The 21,485-nt window shown below is 38.6% G+C and overlaps 1 protein-coding gene across 5 annotated transcripts in view; it reads right to left on the reverse strand.

Moving 5' to 3' along the window:
* Window positions 1–3,414: 3,414 nt before the first annotated feature.
* The window catches only part of CFAP20DC (CFAP20 domain containing), a 304,088-nt gene continuing 286,017 nt past the window's right edge, over window positions 3,415–21,485 (reverse strand). For 4 of the 5 annotated variants that reach the window (XM_074032604.1, XM_065540859.2, XM_065540858.2 and 1 more), the window contains 2 exons: window positions 16,107–16,201; window positions 3,415–3,976 (listed from right to left, as the gene is read on the reverse strand). In XM_074032604.1, coding sequence (XP_073888705.1) covers window positions 3,864–3,976; window positions 16,107–16,201 — 208 coding nt within the window. In that variant the 3' untranslated portion in view covers window positions 3,415–3,863. The remainder of the gene's footprint in view (window positions 3,977–16,106; window positions 16,202–21,485) is intronic. The other variant, XM_045385967.3, reaches the window with a different exon arrangement.

Below are 21,485 nucleotides of genomic sequence, written 5' to 3' on the forward strand. Positions count from 1 at the left end.
GCATGTATCCTTGTAGTAGAATGATTTATATTCCTTTGGGTATATACCCAGTAATGGGATTGCTGCGTCAAGTGGTATTTCTGTTTCTAGATCTTGGAGGAAGGTCTTAATTTTCATTATTCTGGCCATTTTGATTGAAGTTTGAGAGTCACAGGGTGTAACCTGGAACAAACCAAGTTTTGATAGTGTACTTGCTGTCATTCCACAGTTTTTAAAAAGGAACAGCTCAGAAACTTCCAGAAGCAAGATCTTTAATTAAATCCAAGGGACAATTTTAAAATTAGTTCTTTCAATTAATTGTGCTTCAGGTTGTACATTCTGTGACTACATTACTCTTATTAAACACAGTTTGCACTTCAAGAAGGATCAAGATGTTATTGAAATACTGATTTAAATGAAACCAATCTAAAAATCGAAGAAATATAATAATAGGGCAAGATTTTTTTTGGCAAAAGTGTCTATGTATTATGCATATATCAGTATTTTTCTTTAATAAAAATTAAATTAATCGGAGATAGCAAGAACTTATAATTACCAGGGAAACGAAATCATTGATCTGACGCCATTATTGCTGACAGTTGTTTTTCCATAATTCCCACTAACCAGCCTCTGTAATTACATGATAATTTAGAGATTGATGACTTAAAAGTCACTTGTAAGTTGCATCCCAATTACATGAAACAAGGAACTGTTTGAATCAGTCCCCAAACTGATACCAAATTATCTTAAGATATACTTCTACATGGAATCAATCTATTTTTTTTAGTCTCCATTTGCAATTGTTTTGGATAAAAATGTTTGGTACACACTTGATTAGAAGAGAAGAAATTAGGCCGGACGTGGTGGCTCACATCTGTAATCCCAGTGCTTTGGGAGGCCGAGGAGGGTGGATCACGAGGTCGGGAGTTCAAGATCAGCCTGGCCAAGATGGTGAAATCCCATCTCTACTAAAAATACAAAAAATTAGCCAGGCATGGTGGCGCATACCTGTAATCCCAGCTACTCTGGAGGCTGAGACAGAGAACTGCTTAAACCTGGAGGGGCGGAGGTTGCGGTGAGCCGAGATTGTACCACTGCACTCCAGCCTGGGCTACAGAGCAAGACTCCGTCTCAAAAAAAAAGAAAAAAATAGAAAAGTAGAAATTAAAATGAAAACGAATACAGGCTCTTCCCCACAGGTGCATATGCCATTAGGCAAAGCTCCTGCCTTCTCTTCATGTCAGATCTAATCTATAGTAATAGTCTCAACCTTGACTGCACATTGGCATGGCTGGGGAGGTTTTAAAAATTTCCAATGCCCAGGCTACACTTGAGACTAAGTAAGTCAGACTCTCTGGGTGTAGAACCTGGCCATCGGTATTTTTATTAACTTTGCAGAAGATTCTAACATGCAACGAAATTTGATAACCAGTGAACATGTACAGCCTAGTTAATGAATTTCCAAGTAAACTGGTGGTACCAATTTAATTTAAAATTGGCACTGGGAAGCACATCTATTTTTGTTTTTCAACTCGTCTGTAGAAATCTCAACAGAAATGAAGCTATCTCTTTAAAAGAGGAAAATAAAACGTAAAAAGGGGATAATAAAACCTTGTGGTAGACACCTTTAGAATGTCTACTCAGATCACAGGGATTCCTTAATTGCCTTCCTCCCTCATCCATAGAAGAGGGTCCTGGTGGCCCCTGGAACAAACGAGCAAATTGGAATCCCAACTCTGGGATTTTTGAATTGAAAATGGGAGTTAACATTTCTGTATGGTTGGGTATGTAGGCACTGGAGTGGCTGAGTGCTCTGACAGGTGGACTGAGTAGCTGAGAAATGTACGAGAAGAGAGAAGAGAAGAGAGGGGAAGAGATGGCAAAATCAATCAGAGATGAGCGGCAGAGCCAATGCTTCTAGACTCCCAGGATAGACATCTGTGGTTTTTACCTGCCTGACATCCCTCCCCATTTTCTTAACAGTGCCCTCTACTCCCTCAGGGAGTATCTCATTCCCATTCCATGTGGTCCTGGGGATAACTGATGAGTTAATCCTACCATCCTCTTGCTCCTTGAGCAGAGACCTGAGGCATAAAAAAGTGGTGCTGTCAACTTGGTGTCCATCATCATGAGAAACTGTTGGTTGCTGCTATAGGGATCTCCGGGGCTGCTCTGATGTCTGTGCCTCCCAGAGCTTGATTGTTCAGCAAGTCTTTGAATTCTGGGATCAAGGGTGTGTGTTGCTTGCAATTTAAGAATCTCAACAGAGTTCACTACAGTCCTCTAGGTGCCAGCCCAAATCTATTCAGAGGCCTTATAGCCTTATAGCATTCTGTTTTGGGGCATTTGAGGCACTCCCGTATCCTAATTTTTTTTTCTTTATCTAGCTAATGTTGTTTTTGATATTTATAACTACAAGTCTTCACTAATACAAATTCTAATTGACTCCCTTGTTTATGTAGATGGTCCTGAGACTATTTAAAGCAGAAACAAGGCCTTCCAAGCCCTATTCCAATCTTTAAGGTCATAATCAAGATAATCCAACTCTTTTATCATTTTGCATGCTTTGGAAAGCTTAATTTATTCAATTTTCGTTTTGTAAGTATGAAGATCTTGGAGAGAAATTTATAACAAAGGCATACTTTGTGAACAACAGGATTAAAAGCTTACCAAACACAAATATGGTTCTAAATAATGTATGATACATGGAATAGGAGTCCAAATCTACTCCTGAAAAAGAGCTCTTACTTCCTCTATCAAGCAATATTAAATGAAATTATAGTACCACCATTAAATCCAACTGTACATCAGCAAATTTTTATTTCCAATGGTACTCTTCTTTATTAAAAAATCTTTATTAAATAACAAAATATGCCAGCTAATATAATAAGTACTTCCTTGAACTCAATATCAATATAGTTGGCACACAATTCAAGGCTGTCTACCCGAATGCAGGAAGCACATGATTTTTTCCTTGTGATCCAGCAAGCAGAGTTACACGGACATCAACTGAAAAACCAAAGAAAGCCTCTGGGATTTCTCCAGGCCCAGGTCACAGGAGTGGTGTGGGGTGCATGTGTGTGTGCATGTGGCGGTGGGGGGATTTCAAAAAGGTGATTTCTTGTGAAATATAGATCTATGGAGCTAGATGTGAACCTATTATTAGAATTAAGAGATAATTGGCAAAATTTTTTTTTTTTAAAGAAAAATATAGTGCTAAGCAGCTTAAGTGATTAACAGTGTTGTGATCTTTGGCAAACTCTGGATGAACTATATTGAAATGGAAATAGTGGGGCCAGTGCCAATAAAATGTGATCATAAAGTGTGACTAGTTCACAATGTTTCCTTTTCTAAAAGGTGAAGAGAAGGAAAGTATCATATAGGAATATTCTGGAGAAGAAAGTGGAGTGAATGAAAAGAAGCAGTTTAAAAGCTATTCTTCTTACCATTATATTTATTTTTAATACAAATGTCATAAAATAAAAGGTACCCAGGCATCTTTTAAACAAAAATACATTTTCTGTATATCAAGCCATCATTTACAGATTAACACTGTAAAAATTTGAATGAATAACTCTTAATTTGTTTACATAAAATTATCTGAAATAAACAAAATTTTACGTAGAATGAGAACAAACAAGAACCAATTCAAACTCCTAAAATCTTGCCTCTGTATTAATTTCTTCAGTTTCAAAATCATACTCATCTACAAAAGGAATGTAGGATTCTTAACATCGAACATTATTTACAAAATGAATTCGTTTCTCTCAGTTACTGTTGATTCTGTGTCACCCAACACACAGGTTGTGGTGACTCTTTGAGGGACCCTGAACTGCTATCCTGCTCCAGCTGGGAGTGCCTGTTCCCTGCCCTGGAAGGAGGCATTATACCAACTCATAGTATTTCCCAGTTTGGGGGTCAAAGTAACAGTTCAGACAAGGGTCATACAACAAAGTCAGTACTTCCTCGTCCTCTTCCACACTGAGGTCTTCTTCACCTGTGGGGAAGGGGAACCACAGACACGTTAGCTGTTGGCTTGGCCCAGAATCCCCAAACAAAGGGCAACAAAGCAGGAATCACCATCTCTCCTGGGGGATTTTCTTTATGCAGGTAGAAGGTTTAGGCTGGAAGGGAGGAGCACTGTGGAAGTGGTGAGACTCTACACATGCAGTGCCAGGTGGAGAAGAAACACCAGTGAGCAGAAGGACCAACTTCATGACAAACGACAAGACAAACTGAGTGTGGAGAACTGGTGGGAGGGGAAAGAAGAAAAGGAGAGTGCCAAAAGACTTAAGAGTTGTGCTCATTAGGATTAGAAAACTTGCCAGGATCCAAAACTAGTTGTCAAAGTTCTAAACTTCTTCATGGGCCAGAGCGGTACAAAATGCAAAACAGTGCAAACTAACTAATAAAATAGAAAACTTGATCCTCATTCAATCATCCTAAAAAGGCTACCAAACAAATATGAATTAAAATAATAGAACTATAAGATACATAGAACAGACAATATACACAGAAAACAAAATGTCAGGTGATTTGTAGTTTTATTAGTGGTAGGGGAGAAGTCTGTTAAGTTTTTTGGGGATACGAACATGGCTTAATGTTTTCTCTTGTGACAGGCATTTAGATGGATTGGACAGAGAGGACCCCACCTACTGTCTAAGTCATTATCAAGGCCTGCTGGCTTCCAACAAATGGCATGAAATGAAAAAAAAAATGTTTTAAAAAGATGTTTCCTGAGCACCTTTTATGTGCCCAGTACTGTGCTAAGCACTTTCGTATTCACAAGTGAGTGCATTCTGAGTACTTCTGAAAGTTCATGTAATGAGTTCGGAGGCTGAGAGGTCAAGACTTTCCCAGCCAGAGAAGATCAGAGAGTAGGCTCAGGGAGAAAGAGGTGACTAAGACAACACTCCTCTCTCTTCAAAAGCTATTAAAGACCAAAACCAAACCAAAACCAAACCCCAAACGAAACCCAACTGAAGCTTTGGGCTATGTGCTCACCAGGGTGAGCTTCAGAAGAGTTTGGATGCTGGGCATGGTGCAGGGCTTACTTATAATAGAGGTTCAATAAAAATGGAATGTTTCTTGAAGGTGTGAATAAAAGTCCATGATCCTAAGTGTCACTGCCCAGAGGAAGGGAAGATGGTGGTGGTGGTGGTTGTGGGGTTCCATCTTACTCAGCCAAAATCAGACCAAGCTGGTACCTGAACATTGTCAGGACATTGACAAACCGGAGTTAGGTCCAAGGGAGTGGTGCCTAGATGGTGAATTGGGGGTTTAAAACTGTACCACAGCCATTCCTCTGCCCACTCTTCTCCTAACCATCCAAAAACACATTTAGCATGATCCTTCCATGAGCCGGACACTGAGTTAGGTGTTCAGGACATGATGGTAGGAAATAATCCCTATTCTTAAGGACTGTGCAGAGAAGCAAGTGAAATGTGAAATCAGCTGCTTCTTGTGAGTTGAGTTCAGTGTTACCAGTCTTTAAAAGTGGAGTTCAACTGAGGAATGATTACATGTCTTGCTTGCTAATACCTCAATTGGTAGAGCCCTTGATGGTTTAGAAAGCACTTTCTCATGCAGTAGTTCCTTTGGCCCTCATGACCCTGTGAAATAGGCAGGAATTATCATGCCCATTTTATAGATGAGGAAATCAGGGTTCACAAAGTTGAAGAGCTCATCTGAGGTTGGTTGGTGAGTAAGAGGCAGAGCTGGTGACAAACTCTCAGTTTCCAGACGAAGAGTTCAGTGTTCTTTCTACCAGTCAGAGTACTTTGTACCAGTTTATTCAGTTGGACCTTGATTATGCTAAAAGAGTGGTGTAACATGTTTAATTTGGGAGTTATTACATTAAATTTAGACATAGGAAAGACTAATAAAAAATTTAAAGGTGTCTTACATTTTAATAAATCAGCTTTGGAAACAAAGAAATCTGATTTCTTATAGTCCAAAAATATTGTTAAAGATGAGAGAGTCCCTGGAGGGAGGGCAGAGGCAAACAGTTCAATAAGTCCAAAGGAAATGGGCTTGTTAACTCCAGAAAAGAGAAAGCTTAATGAGGTGACAGCAGCCCTTCTGGATTCAAGCATATGAAGGGTGGCATAGGAGTAAGAAGTTAAGAAAATCTGGGGTTCCAGGAGGAAGCAATAGGATCAACAGGTGGCAGCTAAGAGGAGTCATTTTTTTGGGGGTGCTTAGCACAAGGAAGAATTTTCTAAGCATTAGAGCTGACCAGCAAATGAAACATGTACTCTGGAAAGGGTGAAGCAGAGAGTGGGGCAACCATTTGTGCAGAATTTTGTAGATGAACCCTGCTTAGGACAGGGGACCAGATCCAATAATCCCTGCAGTGCTTTTGATGAGCTTCTGTGACTCTGGGCTGCAGCAGTTTATATCTTTGAAGTATGAAAGGACTTTGCTAACAGCCACATGAGCACCCTCAGCTAACAGCCACATGAGCTGACCTGAGCACCCCGCACAGTCTCTAATTAAGAACAGGAACTCAGAGAAGGAAGGCTGCCTTTCCTTTATCTTCTTCTGTTGTCTTCAGAGTCCCCAGGGCCCTGCCTCTGTCCTTGAGAGTACTCCTCAAATGGTCATTCCATATTGAAAATGACCCCCTTTAGATTACTTTTTCATATCAAAGGAGCGCATGTACATCCTCTACTTTCATATACTCAATCCATTATGCCTTTAAAGTTTGGACTACTTGAGAGAAATGAATAAAATTAGTTTATCAATTAGTATCTGCTATGTGATTGAGCGGGGCATAGTCTAGTTGTGAATGTGACACAAACACATGAAACAAAAGCAGCTACTAAAGATTAATGAGGAGTTAAACTGGAAGGCTCTACAGCCGGGTGGCTAAGCGCACTCAAGGGCTCTAGAATCCAATACACTGGGGGCGAATGGAAGCTCGGCTGCTTACAGCCTGAAAGCTGGCTACAGACCATTTCACCTCATCGGACCTTGGTTTCCTTGTTTACAAAATGGGAATAACAACGCCTATTTGGTAGGGTTTTGAGGAAGATTAAATTAGACACTGGTAATATGTATAACAGCACACATAGTAGTTGTTTAATAAATGATAGTTACTATTAGGGATGATAATAAAATAAATCATGAACTATGGGCTATAACTTTCTTCGTAACTCAGGATGGAAGTACTGATACAGCTTAAAGTGTAAGAAAAGGCTTCATAGAGGTAGGAAGGATGACGTTTAGATGATGGAGTCAGACAGACTGACTTCCAAATCCCATTTCTACCGTATCACAGCTGTGGGATATTGGGAAATTCACTGCTCTGAGCCCCGGCTTCCTTATATGTAAAGTACAGATAATAACAGTACCTGTCGTTGTTCCTATGAGGACTAAATAACACTCAGCACACGTACACAGTTAAGTACTCAGTAAATGTTGTTAGCACCATCATCATGGAAAACAGGATATGTGAGCTAGACACAAGAAGGGTTATGTACATTTATACCTTATTCCCTACCCCAAAACTGAATCTGTTTGATTTTTTTTACAACCCCAAAACATAGTGGATTTGAAAGAAATAGAAAGACCCCCAATTAGTTTTATATAGAACATTATGATAAATTCATCTTATAAATAAAAGAAACAGTTCTTACACCAAAAATCATGTACGTTTCCAAAAGTAAAACTATTTTTTTCCATCAGGTGTAACGTTTAAATCACATATCCCTGAGGTAAATGATTATGAGTGAAACTCTCAGGGACCTGCCATTGGATTCTGTCTTACTCCATCAGCACATCGTGAGGAACTCTGACCTCTGGCACGTAAGAGTTATATGGTATATAATTATTTAATGTATTCTGTGCCTACACTTGCAAAAAAGATAAATTTTTAAGCTGGTGCTATTAAATGAGAAAACACAATATATTTACAATCAGTCAGGAATCTTTCAAGATGAAAACAACCATTGTAATGGCCATGGGTCTTTATCACCCATTTGCAAAGGGATCGAGGTAAATCCAATTCATTAGTAGAGGTTTTGCCACATAATGCATACAAACTGGAGCAATAACTGTGATATAAATGCATTCGTTCCAATACATATCACTACAGAATGGGACCCTCATGCATTATAACCATGGGGACTAAGATAGGTTTTGTGGTTTTTTAGTACCAAAGCTTCAAATGGATGAATTTTAAAACTACCAACAATGACATTCATACAAAAATTGGGTGAGATTATGTATAATTTTATGTTGAAGTAAGGGCTTTAAACTTACATAAAAGGTTTTGTTTTCATTGTAACTTAATTTTCAAAGCCTCCAACTTACATCATTTTGCCATTATAATCCCTACGTAATGAAATTATAATATCATTAAGCAATTACCACTATGATGTCAAGCATTGGGAAATGTTTTGAAAGGTAATTATCGTGGATGGGTATGGGGTAATTTTCAATTATATTCTTGGATAGAGCTGAGTTTGTTTTTCCTCAAAATGCTAAATTGCTCTATTTAAAGACTGGCTACAGAAACTCTAGAAGGACAAATTAACAAATAAAACCATTTTCTGCTACTAGACTAAGAGCATCTGGATAGGGGTCCAAATTACATTTTTTTCTCTTCTACACACAATAAAGCCATTTCTAGTGAAATAAAATTACCTTTCAGATAATAATCTATTTACAAACTTTCAGCCTCATCCACTTTGAAATTGGTTAACGGCAATAACAGAAGAAAAACCAATGGAGCCAGACCAAATGCAGCAACATAGGCTGCCCTCTTCCCGGTAGATCAGCTCGGGTAAGTAATCCCTCCAGTTCACCTTCTGAAAGTCAATTAATATAAATGTTTAATTATCTATATTTAATGCATTTTAACTGTAGATAATAGAAAACCTACATGTACACAAGATATCTCTTCAAGCTTGAAAACAAATGATGTGGCTCCAGTTTATCAGATTTAAAAATCTCTGAATCAAGACATTGAACTTGATTTTCGATTTTCTGACACTGCCATCTACATTTTTTTTAAGTTAATGTATTTTCTCTCCTATAGATCTTGAGAACTGATTGACTGTATTTTTATGTGCATGCTAATACACTATTGTTTAAGCAATTCAACAGTGAGGGATCACCATTTGGAGCAGTCAGCCTTAGGATCAATGAAGATGACATTTTAGATAAGATTATGCTGAGTACTGGGTGCTTGCAAACTCTACCACCAACATATCTCACAGTAGGGCAAAATTAACTCACACCAAAGCCTGAGAAAGTCCTCTGTGAACTGCTGAATTTCGGTTCTCAGCAAACATGTGCCCTCAAATGGGAGAAAGATAAATAACCAACAATGGAATGAAAACAATGAAATGCTACTTTCTTCTAATTAGAGGGCTATATTGTTTTTGAAAGGCAAATAACATGGTATTATTATAGTTCAGGTGTCATTTGGGCAATAGGTACATTACCCCTTTTGTAAAAACTGGTGGCTATATTTTACTTGGAAAATGCTATTTTAGGGAATATGTTGAAGAATTTGGATCATTAATTAGGAATTACTACAATTTCATTCTTTCCAGGTAGTCTCTACTTATAAATATGCAGTGATTCAGATGTCCAGTTGTAACTGTGTGGGTTTTTTTTTGTTTTTTTTTGTTTTTTGTAGCTTTTTAATCTATTTAATGTTTTATTTTTTTATTTTTTTTAATTTATTTTTTAATTATTATTATACTTTAAGTTCTAGGGTACATGTGCATAACGTGCAGGTTTGTTACATATGTATACTTGTGCCATGTTGCTGTGCTGCACCCATCAACTCGTCAGCACCCATCAACTCATCATTTACATCAGGTATAACTCCCAATGCAATCTCTCCCCCCTCCCCCCTCCCCCCTCCCCATGATAGGCCCCAGTGTGTGATGTTCCCCTTCCTGAGTCCAGGTGATCTCATTGTTCAGTTCCCACCTATGAGTGAGAACATGCGGTGTTTGGTTTTCTGTTCTTGTGATAGTTTGCTAAGAATGATGGTTTCCAGCTGCATCTATGTCCCTACAAAGGACACAAACTCATCCTTTTTGATGGCTGCATAGTATTCCATGGTGTATATGTGCCACATTTTCTTAATCCAGTCTGTCACTGATGGACATTTGGGTTGATTCCAAGTCTTTGCTATTGTGAATAGTGCTGCAATAAACATACGTGTGCATGTGTCTTTATAGCAGCATAATTTATAATCCTTTGGGTATATACCCAGTAATGGGATGGCTGGGTCATATGGTACATCTAGTTCTAGATCCTTGAGGAATCGCCATACTGTTTTCCATAATGGTTGAACTAGTTTACAATCCCACCAACAGTGTAAAAGTGTTCCTATTTCTCCACATCCTCTCCAGCACCTGTTGTTTCCTGACTTTTTAATGATCGCCATTCTAACTGGTGTGAGATGGTATCTCATTGTGGTTTTGATTTGCATTTCTCTGATGGCCAGTGATGATGAGCATTTTTTCATGTGTCTGTTGGCTGTATGAATGTCTTCTTTTGAGAAATGTCTGTTCATATCCTTTGCCCACTTTTTGATGGGGTTGTTTGTTTTTTTCTTGTAACTGTGTGTTTTACAACTCTAAACGCACTTTGTTACACGTGAAGGAAGGCACCTCTCCAAGGTACTGAGCTCTGACGTCAACAGAGCCCATAGTCTCTTAGGAGCCTGATTTTAAGCAAGGTATCAACATTGAGCTATGGGAAAATGCATCCCAATTCCAGCAAGGAAAGCTGGGACCAGCCTTCTGGGTTGCACCTGGGGGATGGGTAGGTGGGGTGGTTCTGTAATAGGAGAAAGAGCCTCAAACACTTGCAATGTGTTTAGCTCTACTGGAGAGTTCACTTCCAGTGGCCCTGAAAAGAAGGCATCTCTTGATACTAGTGAGGCACTGATTTCCCGCTTCTCTAATCACTTCCTGCAGAGAAGACTCCCCCAGGACCCTGAGAGCCATATAAGAGAAAATATCACCCTACTCACAGGGGAAGCAGCGGGGGCTCTGCATTAAAGGAATGTTAGAAATACCATGAACCGTTTTATAATCTGAGAGTTGAGGTGGGGTCCTATGGGTCTAAGAAGAGTACCAAGGTAACTATTATTTTATCCAGAAAGCTTCAAGAAAATACAACTTCCTAAATTAAAAAAATTGCAGTGGATATTTCAGTCATGTGGTTCTTATCCACCTAAATAGGGATTCTGTGGTCATACTACAGTGTGGGATGTAAGGGTGTGGACCCTGGTCAGACAGGTCTGGGTCAGCGTCCTGATGCACACTCAGGGTCTGTGGCCCAGGCTAGCCCCTTACCTCATCTGTAAAGTGGGAACATAATATAACTCCACACTAAGCAGTGTTGGGAGGAGGTATGAGGTAATGCACAGAAAAATTCCAAACAGTGCCGGGTACACAACGGTGCTTTATTAATGCTGGCTTATTATTTTCATATCACCAATATTGCTCTTTTGGAGAAAGTCTCCTTTGCATCTGAAATAAATCTTCGAGGTACAAAAAAGATCAAAAGAATAGATCAAATCATTCTCATATTTCCTATGGCCAGTAGAGTCACTCATTCACTCATCAAATATTTATGGGGCATTTACTGTGTCCTAGAAACCACGCTAGGCACTAGGGGTACCAGAGTTGTTCAGCAACTTTTAGACTCAGAGTATTAGGTAAATGTCAAAGAATTATGTGGCAGTTAATAGGAGGGCAGTGAAAGAATTCCTCTGTTGGAGAAGAGCAGGCAGCCAGATCCTAACCCCTACTTTAGCCAGAGCAGAGCTTTTATCTCTTCCATACAAGAGGATTCCTTCTTTCTGGTTAACTGTGAGAAGCCATAAAATTTCTGTAAACTCTTTACTAGTAATTTGGATATTACATCTATAAAGCAAGCATCTGCTACCTATTTATATCTCATGGGAGATTAATCAATGTCCATGTGGGAATATTCTGTGTGGCTTTGCCATAAAAAAGGTACAAGAATATTATTTTTATGAGACTCAGGCAACTCCCAAACTCCTTCTGAATGCCTTTCTTACTCAAAATCTATGTAAACTGCAAGATAGGGCTACAGGCCTGAAAAGAGAGGTCGTTATTATTCCATTTTGGAGCTGGTAAGCATGAATAATTTAAGGGTCATAACTGTAAAGGAACAAATGTCAAAAACAAATTGACAACTATTCTTTGAGCAAAGTATGGTTCATTTTCAAAAGGTCATTTTAGTAGTTTTCTCAAATAAGTTCTGAAATCTTAACTTCCCATTTTTACATTTCACACAAGCTCCAGGAAAACACATTTTAGTAAGTGTTAAGGGCACCGCGTCCAGGGTAATTGATATTCAGCAAGTGTGTTACAGCCCAGGAGGAGCTGTGAAGAGCTGACCATTTCCCATCCAGTGGGATGTCAGAGATCTGAATGCAGTGCTCTTCCTGTTGGCCGACTGTGCTGTAAACCGGGCTGCTCACTTGAAGGTGGCATTCATGCACTTGAGACATTCTGGATGAGCAGAAACTGGCTGTGACACAAACTTCTACTGAATAAAGTAGGGACAGATATAACTCATGTATTTACTTTTGTATGGCCTGGGGCAAGTTTTCTAGAATTATGTATTAGGCAGAGTATATCTCCCCGCTGTTAAAATGCAGTACTACCTCCAGCTGCAGAAATTCATCTTGGTCTCGCCATCTCTGATAGAGGTATGATGGCTCAGCACATCCCTGCACTGCCCTAAGTCCCAATGTAACCATGTGGAAGATGGGATAATAATAGTATCTATACCTCACTAGGCTGTTGTGAGAATTCAAGTGCACATGTAGGCCCAGAACACAGGAAGATTAAATAAGTAGCTATTATTATTTATATCCTACAAGTCCAAAAGTGGGCAATACCTTTGCCTGTGAACTAGTCCTCAGGCACCACATTCACATCCCAGTGAAATGGTTCTGTAGAAAGGGCACCGATGTGGGAGAAGCCTGGGCCCTAATCCCAGCTAGGGCTCTGACTGGGCATTTGATCTTGGTCAAGTCATTTACCTCTTTAGGCAAATTGAGGGGTTGGACCACATCAGTGTTTTTAACTGTTCATCAGAGCCCCAGGGCAGGATTCTGAGATCCTAACCCCCACTTTAGCCAGAGCAGAGCTTTTGTCTCTTCCATACATGAGGATTCCATATGAGATTTCACTTGAAAGAAAAGTTGTTACTGCTTATGAATAAAGTTTAAGAGCCATGGCATAAGGTGATCTATAACTTTTTAACTGCCAAAATGTATGGGTCGAAGTTCAATACTCTCACAATTAAATTTTAGAAATATATCAAATATACCAAAAAAATTGGGATGGGGGGAAAGTTGAAAGTCAGATTTCAATGAATTGCTCTACTTTTTCCTGCCAAGCTTGCAATAAATAAAAGGACTAGTTAAAGAGTATTTCCCACCCTCCTTTCCTCCCTTTATTACTTCTCTTCTCCTTTCTAATGAGAACATAGAGAATCTAATATATGCTGGAACTTGCACAGGGCACCAAGAATCCAGGAGTGAGCAAACTGACAGTTTCCTAAAAACTCAGAGGCTACTTAGGAGGAAAGGCAATAAACAAGTAGACAAATCAAGATTTTCAGACTGTGAAAAGGCATGCAGATGATGTCAGAAGGTGAAGTGAGAGAACACAGTGAGTGGCAGACTGATCTACTTAGGTAAGAGTGCCTGGGAAAGCCTTTAAGAAGATAAGCAACATGCAAATACCCAGGCCCGGCAGTTCCATATCCAATGATCCTGTCCTTCATTCAGCTGTTCACTCCCTTGGCCTTGCCTTAGATCTGGTCAACTGTGGCTACCTGTCATTTCTAATAAGCATGGGTGGGAGGAGAAGGGGGCAGGCTCAAGGCTAACAGGTGACCAGAGGTATCTCTCTCTTTTTTAAAGAACTTAGCCACTGAGCCCTTGAGATATTTTAATTTGCTTTTTCCTGTAGATCAGAAACTCTTAATGGAAAAATAATGTTTCAACTCCTGGTTTTATATATACATATTTTAGTAGGTAATCTACTTACCCAGTTCAAAACCCACAAAGGATAAAAATATAGTGGCTGGGCTCTGGGGCCAGGATGCATGGGTTCAAATCCTAGCTTTGTGCCTCAGTAGTTGTGGGACGTTGGGCAAGTCATTTGAGAACTTTGTGCCTCAGTTTCCTCAGCTGTAACACACACACACACTCACATACACACATGCTCACACACAGCTTCCTCCTGGTGGTGGTGTGAGGGCTAAATGTAATGACTTGGTGTCTGGCATAAACTAAGTGCTAAATGAATGGTGTCATGCAACAAGAACCCAGGAAGGGCTCCAGACTGCTCACAATCATACTTCCCTTCCCCTTCCGATGATATAAACTGGAAACTTGAGCCCATAATTTTTCTTCAACACTTTAGCAGAACAGATGGAAACACTATCTCAGCATACTGGTAAGTATGGACTCTTATGCCGCCTAAAACTATGTAATTAACAGGCCATTAACCAAATAGGAAACACTGTTTTTTGATGGTGTTAATTAACTACAAACCACTCAAGCATATTAGAAAATTCGAAGATGAGTAAATAGAAAATGCTCGTTTTTGGAGGCATTAATCAACTACAAACCACCCAAGCATATAGGAAAAGGGCCAGGGGACAGCTGATAAAAATCCAAGGTGACAGGCAGAAGGGATGCTTGATCTGGGTAACACTGGCCAGCACATTTCTAAAATTCTCTGAAATTGCCCTCAATGGAAGTTCTGTTTACTTTCAACATAACTGAGCTCCTGCTGTCAGAACCGCGCTTGGCAATGGCGACTTTAAGACATCCTTCCAGCTGCTTCTCGCTAATATATACCTTGGGTGCCTTTGCTCAAGGACCACGCTCTCAGTTCCTGTGGCTTATTTAGGACACCTAACATAACACATTATTTGTTCCCTCACAGCAAGGTCTCCTCCTGACAGCCAAGATTCTATTTTTCTGTCATAAGTAATTATAAATGCACACCTCTAAAAAGATTCCCAATTTGAGGGGCATAATCTATTTTAGATAGTAAATCACAGAGACATCTCCATCCCTTGGGCGGCCAAAACATACAACTCAGATGTATGAGCTCTCACTCTGAATTCTCCATACCTAAAGAAAAATGCGATGCTCTACTTTGTTTCCCTGGGGCAGTTAGGAAAAAAAAAAAAAAACTGGCACTTTTTTTGGAGCAATTTATATTGGTTTCACTTCCACTTTTTTCAAAGCTTCAGATATAACATTCCATCTTCAAAATTCAACCCAGAAAACTGTCTGAGAGAGTCCCACTCTGAGGTTATTTGTCACTCCAATTATGCACTTGAGATTTACCCCATGACTCTGCCATCTCAACTCCTCAGTTTTCACCAGAGATTCTCTTATGTTCCTCCACCACGCACACCTCACAGTCAAGTTCCCTGCTCACAACCAGAAACTAATGGTTCATCTTTATGGCTCACGCCAACCGAACGAACACCTGGCAAATTTTCATTCCTGGTTCCTTCTGATTTTTATCTTACTAATACCTATCGTAGCTATGTGACAGCTTCTGCTTTAATGCAAAGGTTGTATCTCTGCATTCATGGAAACAGGTATCTGAGTGATATTGAAATATCGTGTCTGCTGTATCATAATGCCAACAGCTGGTATTTGGTAGGCATTCTAAGTGCTTCATATATAGCACCTCGCTGAATCTTCACAAGGAACAATCGGGGGAGCACTATTATTCATGTTATTTTATAGATGTAGTAATCAAAATTCATAAAGGTCACACAGTGGGAATTGGTAGCGCTGAAATTCAGATGAAGGTCAATTTGACATCCAAATTCTTATACCTTAAACTATATTTTGCCCTGGTATTAACCTTTAGAAGAACAAGGGTAATTTCTCTCGTCTTCTTTTTAGTTGTAAAGAATCCATTATTCTAAAAAATGAGGTTCAGGTTACCTCATTTAGGGTGTGTAAGACTAAGTGATCAACATTTAATAAAAACAGTGGCATCTCAAAGTGATGGATTCTCTCTATTTATAGTAAATTATTTTTATTTTCTTGTGCATGTCGTTTTTCATATTCCCACCTTGAACACTCAGACTTTCAGAGGAATCTGGACGCTGCTCAGCCGGCTGTTGACTGGGAGGAACAATTGGTGGGCTCAACATATTTAACCAGTCCCTAAAAAGAAAACAAAGTGAATGAGCATGTCTGGAGTTCCACATATAGATTTTATGTTTCCTATGGATTTTCAATTCCCTGGGGCTTCCACAAAGAAACACTTTTTCCTCCTTCATATTTCAGAAAGACAGATGTCCAGATATCAATATCCAGTTCTGTAAATTGGCTAATATGGAGTCAATCACTTAACTAGCCAGTTTGAGAAATACTTCAACTAAATGAATATTCCTCTCAAAGTTTATTATTGTTGCCATTAAATTATAGCAGAATTCTTTTCACATAAGAAATTATTTCAGTAACTCAGAGGAAATGCAGCTGAGATGAAGCTCCTTATGAGCTTTGGGTAAGAAAGCCTGACAAAGTCACATGCCACATGTCATGGATGGTCACATTCCACAAGGTGACTCAAAACTGAAGTCAGTCTTGGAGCTGCCATGGAACCCAGCAGTGGTGGGAGTCAGTCTCTCTTAACTTGGGGCTTTCAAGCAGTGAAGGGAAAAGAAGCGGGAAGTGAGGGCATTTCCCCATCTCTTTACTTTCCTTCCTACTGCACTCTTTCCTGGTCTCTTGCTTCCTCTCGTAGATACCTGGGGTGTACTATTCAAGCTGGTGACATCCAGAAAGCTTGAGTCACTGCGTGTTCTACTTCAAGCCCTTCTCATCTCTAAACTTACTACTGAGCTTCATTAGAGGTAGGGAGCAGTTAGGAGGATGTAAAAGATTTTCCAATGTGAATTCTATTTCTTGCACTGCTATTAGTGCCCTATATCATTTACCTTATTCTTCTCAATAGGAGTATGTCTTTATAACTAAATAATTTCTTTCTGTATTTCCTATGGTATTAATCTACAATGGGAGACAGTCCTAACCAACAGCTAAGAGCTGATAAAAATCCAGGTCAATTCCAGCTCTGTGCTACTGCAGGCCAATTCCAGCTCTGTGCTTCCTACAGTAAGAACTTGGCCAAGTCACTTAGCATTGCTAAGCTTCATCTGTGAAAAGGAGATAATAATAGTGCTTCAGAGTTGAGTGTTAGGATTAAACAGAAAAAAATGGGAGAAAAACATTTGTTGTGAATATGGGTACAGAATTAGCACTCAATAAATTTCAGCTTTGACTACTATCATCTTCATTATCAATGAAGATCATGGTGTGGACCTACCTATAATGATAAATAAACCAAGGTAGAAACGGACTTTGTTGGAACTAAATCAGCAAAGGATGGTAGAATGATTACCAGTCTATACAGCAGATATTTTCCTTACAAACTATTTGCTCTTCCAGCATAAAAAGCATATTAATGTCAAAATTACCTAATTCCTACTTATAATATTTTACAACACTTTCAGTCACTACTCACCATAGCTATCACTAGATTATGGCTGGTGAAATAAGCAAGGTGAGCATGCTGTGTAATTGAATTTCATAATAACACATTAAGCGCATCAGAAAGGATTTGTCACAGACTTCCAAGCTAATGGGGCATTTTCTGATAAGCACTGTTTATTTAGGCTACTTAATTATAGCAGACCAAAAAATTTCTGCATTATAGGAAATTACAAGGTCATATACAAATTACCAGCCCAGTGACCTCATTACTCACTAAGGGCGATGAAGAACAGGGATGAACAGGAGAAAATAATGTTATCACATCATGACACCCCCGGTTACAAATCAGAAACTATATCATCGCAGTAGGAGCTACCCCAGTGGGGAAAGTGTAGGTGGAAGTTGTGTGAATGTTATGAAATGTAAGACACTTACTTCTTAGGTCAATAATTTGATCAATGTTTTTCCTTTTCAGCAGTAGCTATGAAAAGTACAGGGCTCTTCTTTTTGTGATTAAAAAAATTTCAGATTTATAGAAAAGTTGCAAGAAGAGTATAAAGAACTACTGTATATCCTTCACCCAGTTTCCCCACCTTTAACATTTTACCATATTTGCTCTCTATCTCTTAATCTAGGTATCTACTGACCTACCTATATATCTATCTAAACAGGGGTCAGCAAACGATGGCCCATGGGCCAAGTCTGGCCCACTGTCTGTTTGTGTCTAGCTTGCAAACTAAGAATGGTTATTACGTTTTTAAACGGTTATTAAAAAAAGTAATGTTTCATGACAGATGAAAGTTATATAAGATTCAAAATTCAGTGTCCATAAATAAAAATGTATGGGAATACAGCCATACTCATTTGTTTACATTTTGTCTATGGTTGCTTTTGTGCTACAATGGCAGAGTTAAGTAATTTATTATCTGCTCCTTTACGAAAACATCTGATGATCCCTGACCTCTATAACTGTGCACTCATATTGGTTCCTCTAATACTAATCCAACACCACAGGTTCATTCTCATTTTTCTTCTTTCCATATTTGTAACCCCTTTCTGACAGTGAGGAAACTGGCCCTCAAGATATTTACTTACTTCCTGAATTACGGAAGTTACTGAAAGTAGCTTCAGAATTGCCAAGCAAAAACAAACAAGAAATACTCACCCTACACCTACTCTCTAGAGTTCTCGATTTGCTTACAGTTATTTTTCTTCTTTGGTCAATACACCACATTCAAAACTGACTTTGGTTCTTTTTTTCTCCATCTTCAATGTGAACATATTAGTCATTCGAAATACAATGAAAGTCATCTGCTTCCTTTTATGTTACATTTTAGACTTTTTTTCCCATTCCTGTTGATTTGTATTACTTTTGTTGTTGTTGTTGATTACATACAATATTAACAATCAAAAGTCAGAACTACAGAAGGGCACATTTAGGGTAAGAGTCACATCCTCCTATCTCTTCCAGTTTGTTCCTATCCTCTCATCACTTCTACTCTATTCCTACCCACCCCTCTAGAGGTAATAAATTTCATTAGTTCTAGTATTGCCTTTCTGTGCTTCAGTTTGCAAAAACTGAACAGATACATGTCTGTTTTTTATTCCCTTTCTTATGCAAAAGGTAGCATATTATAGTACTCTTTTGTACTTTTATATTTTTAGCTTATAATTTATCCTGGAAATCATTCCATACCAGTTCGTGGAGAGCTTTCTCTTTCCTTTTTTACAGCAGCATAATACACCACCCTATGGATGTACTATCATTTATTTCACCCTCTTCTGTGTTTGAGCATGTTTTCAATGTTTGGCAATGATTGCAATCAACACTTCCATGAATAACCTTGGGCATGTCTATTTTTGTATACTTAGAGGAAAATCCCAAAAAGGTAAATTTCTTAAAGTGGGATTCCTGGAACAAAAGGTAAATGCATACTTGGTTTTGTTAGATATTGGCAAATTCCCTTCACAAGGGTTGCACCTGTCTTAATTCTCACCAGCAATGTATGAGAATGCTGATATACCGAGAGTAACTTTAGAGGAATACGTTGTCAAGTATTTTAATGCTTTCTGATCTGAGAGGTGGGAACTGATACTTTAAAGCAGGCTTGATTTGAATTTGTTCTCATTATAAGTGGAGTTGACTGTATTTTCATATATTTAAGGGCATTTATGTAATACACATATATACATACACACACACATATATTTTTTTTCCATGTGCCATATATATGCTTGTTCACATCTTTTGCTCTTTCTTCTATCAGATTTTTTATCTTTTCCTCACTTTATAATTTGTCTTTGTTTATGGTGGTTTTTCTTTGTGCCATACAAAAGGTTTTATTTGTATGTAGTCAAAGGTATCAGTCATTTAAAAAAAATTGCCTCTGTATTTTGGGTCAGAGTTATAAAGCCTTTCCCTACAACCAAGTTCTGTAGAAATGCACCCATGTTTTCCTCCAGTTACTTCAAATGGCTTCATTTTTCACATTTAGATTTCTGGTCCATTTTTGGTTTATTCTGGTATATTGTGTAAGTTTGTTCTAGTATAAGGTATATCTAATTTTACCTCTTTAAAATAACTACAGAGTTCTTTTGACAAGTAATGTTGTTTTAACACAGATTTAGAAGATTTTATATAATTAAGAAATTTTTAATCAAAGCAACTAACTCATTTGTTTAGCTTTTTACTAAGTAAGCATTTACAAAGAATAATGTAAAAAGAAAGGTTTCTATTTTAACTAAAATATAAAAACTTTGGGCTAAACAAAATCAACCAGGATTTTTCTTGCAGGACTTTTCAGAGCTTTAAAACCACTGTAAGTATCCCAAGAGGAGGCTGGAGTATGCAGCATTGCCCAAATTTATGTATCTAGAACTGTTACATCTTTTGGGACCACAGAACACACCTTGAGAAATGAGATGCTCCAAGTTGTACCATTTCCCCACTCTGGTGACATTATGTTTGTTTGTTTTGTTTTTCATTTTACTTTATATATGTTTAATAATTTTATTTTTTCAAGGCATTCTTTTTTGGTGACTTGATAGTAAGCAGAAATGTACAGTCCAGCATCTATATCTTACATGTTTACATTTTTATACGTGATATTTAATGCTGGCCTATTGTCTTGATCCTTGATCAACTCCTTTAAACCTCCATGCTTTCCCCTACATAAGCAGCAAACATTCAAGGAATGGGGAGTTCTAGCTGAGGCTCCTTCACCACATGCCAGTCTTAGCTTTAGTTCTGAAGCATTTCCTTGGTCTGCTTCTTACCCAGCTACCTGTGCTCCAGAATCTACTCTTGCTTGTTGTTCCACCATTTCCATACTTGCCCCCTGGACTTGATACTCTGGTTGGTTTCCTCAGGTCTAATTATAATCGTTTTATGCCATGGACTGACTCTATCTCCCTGTAATGAAAAGCCTCCAGTTCCTTTGGTAGATAAACATCCTTTCAGTCAGGCCTGCTCTCTGAGCACATGCAGGAAGGAGCCTCTTCTTCCTCCTTCCTCTTGAGGACTCAGGTATGTCTCCCACCATTACCCTCCTCTTGAAACTGGAGGGACAGGGCTCCTAGGCACACCTGCACATATTGAGTACTGCTGCAAGAAGAGGTGCTTTATTCAAGAGTCAAGACCATGGATTTATATTAAATACACAAATAAAAATATTGAACAGATGAAGAATAAATACTATGTTGTGAATTTTTATAATGGCCAGATTGATTTAATACTAAAATCTTGGCCGTAAAGGAATACCACATTGTTTTCATTCAACCTGCATGCTAGACGGTGGACATTGCTTGTGTAGGGCTGAATCAGACACCTTTAGAACTGAAGACAATGTCCTCAGTTAAGACAGACTATAGCTTCAGATCTTTTGTCAAAAAACAAGATTGTGTTTACAAGACAATTTTACATACATTTATTAATGTGCTTCCTATAAGTATTTTG

This window comes from Macaca fascicularis, chromosome 2 (genome assembly GCF_037993035.2).
Source record: "Macaca fascicularis isolate 582-1 chromosome 2, T2T-MFA8v1.1".
NCBI lineage: Eukaryota > Metazoa > Chordata > Mammalia > Primates > Cercopithecidae > Macaca > Macaca fascicularis.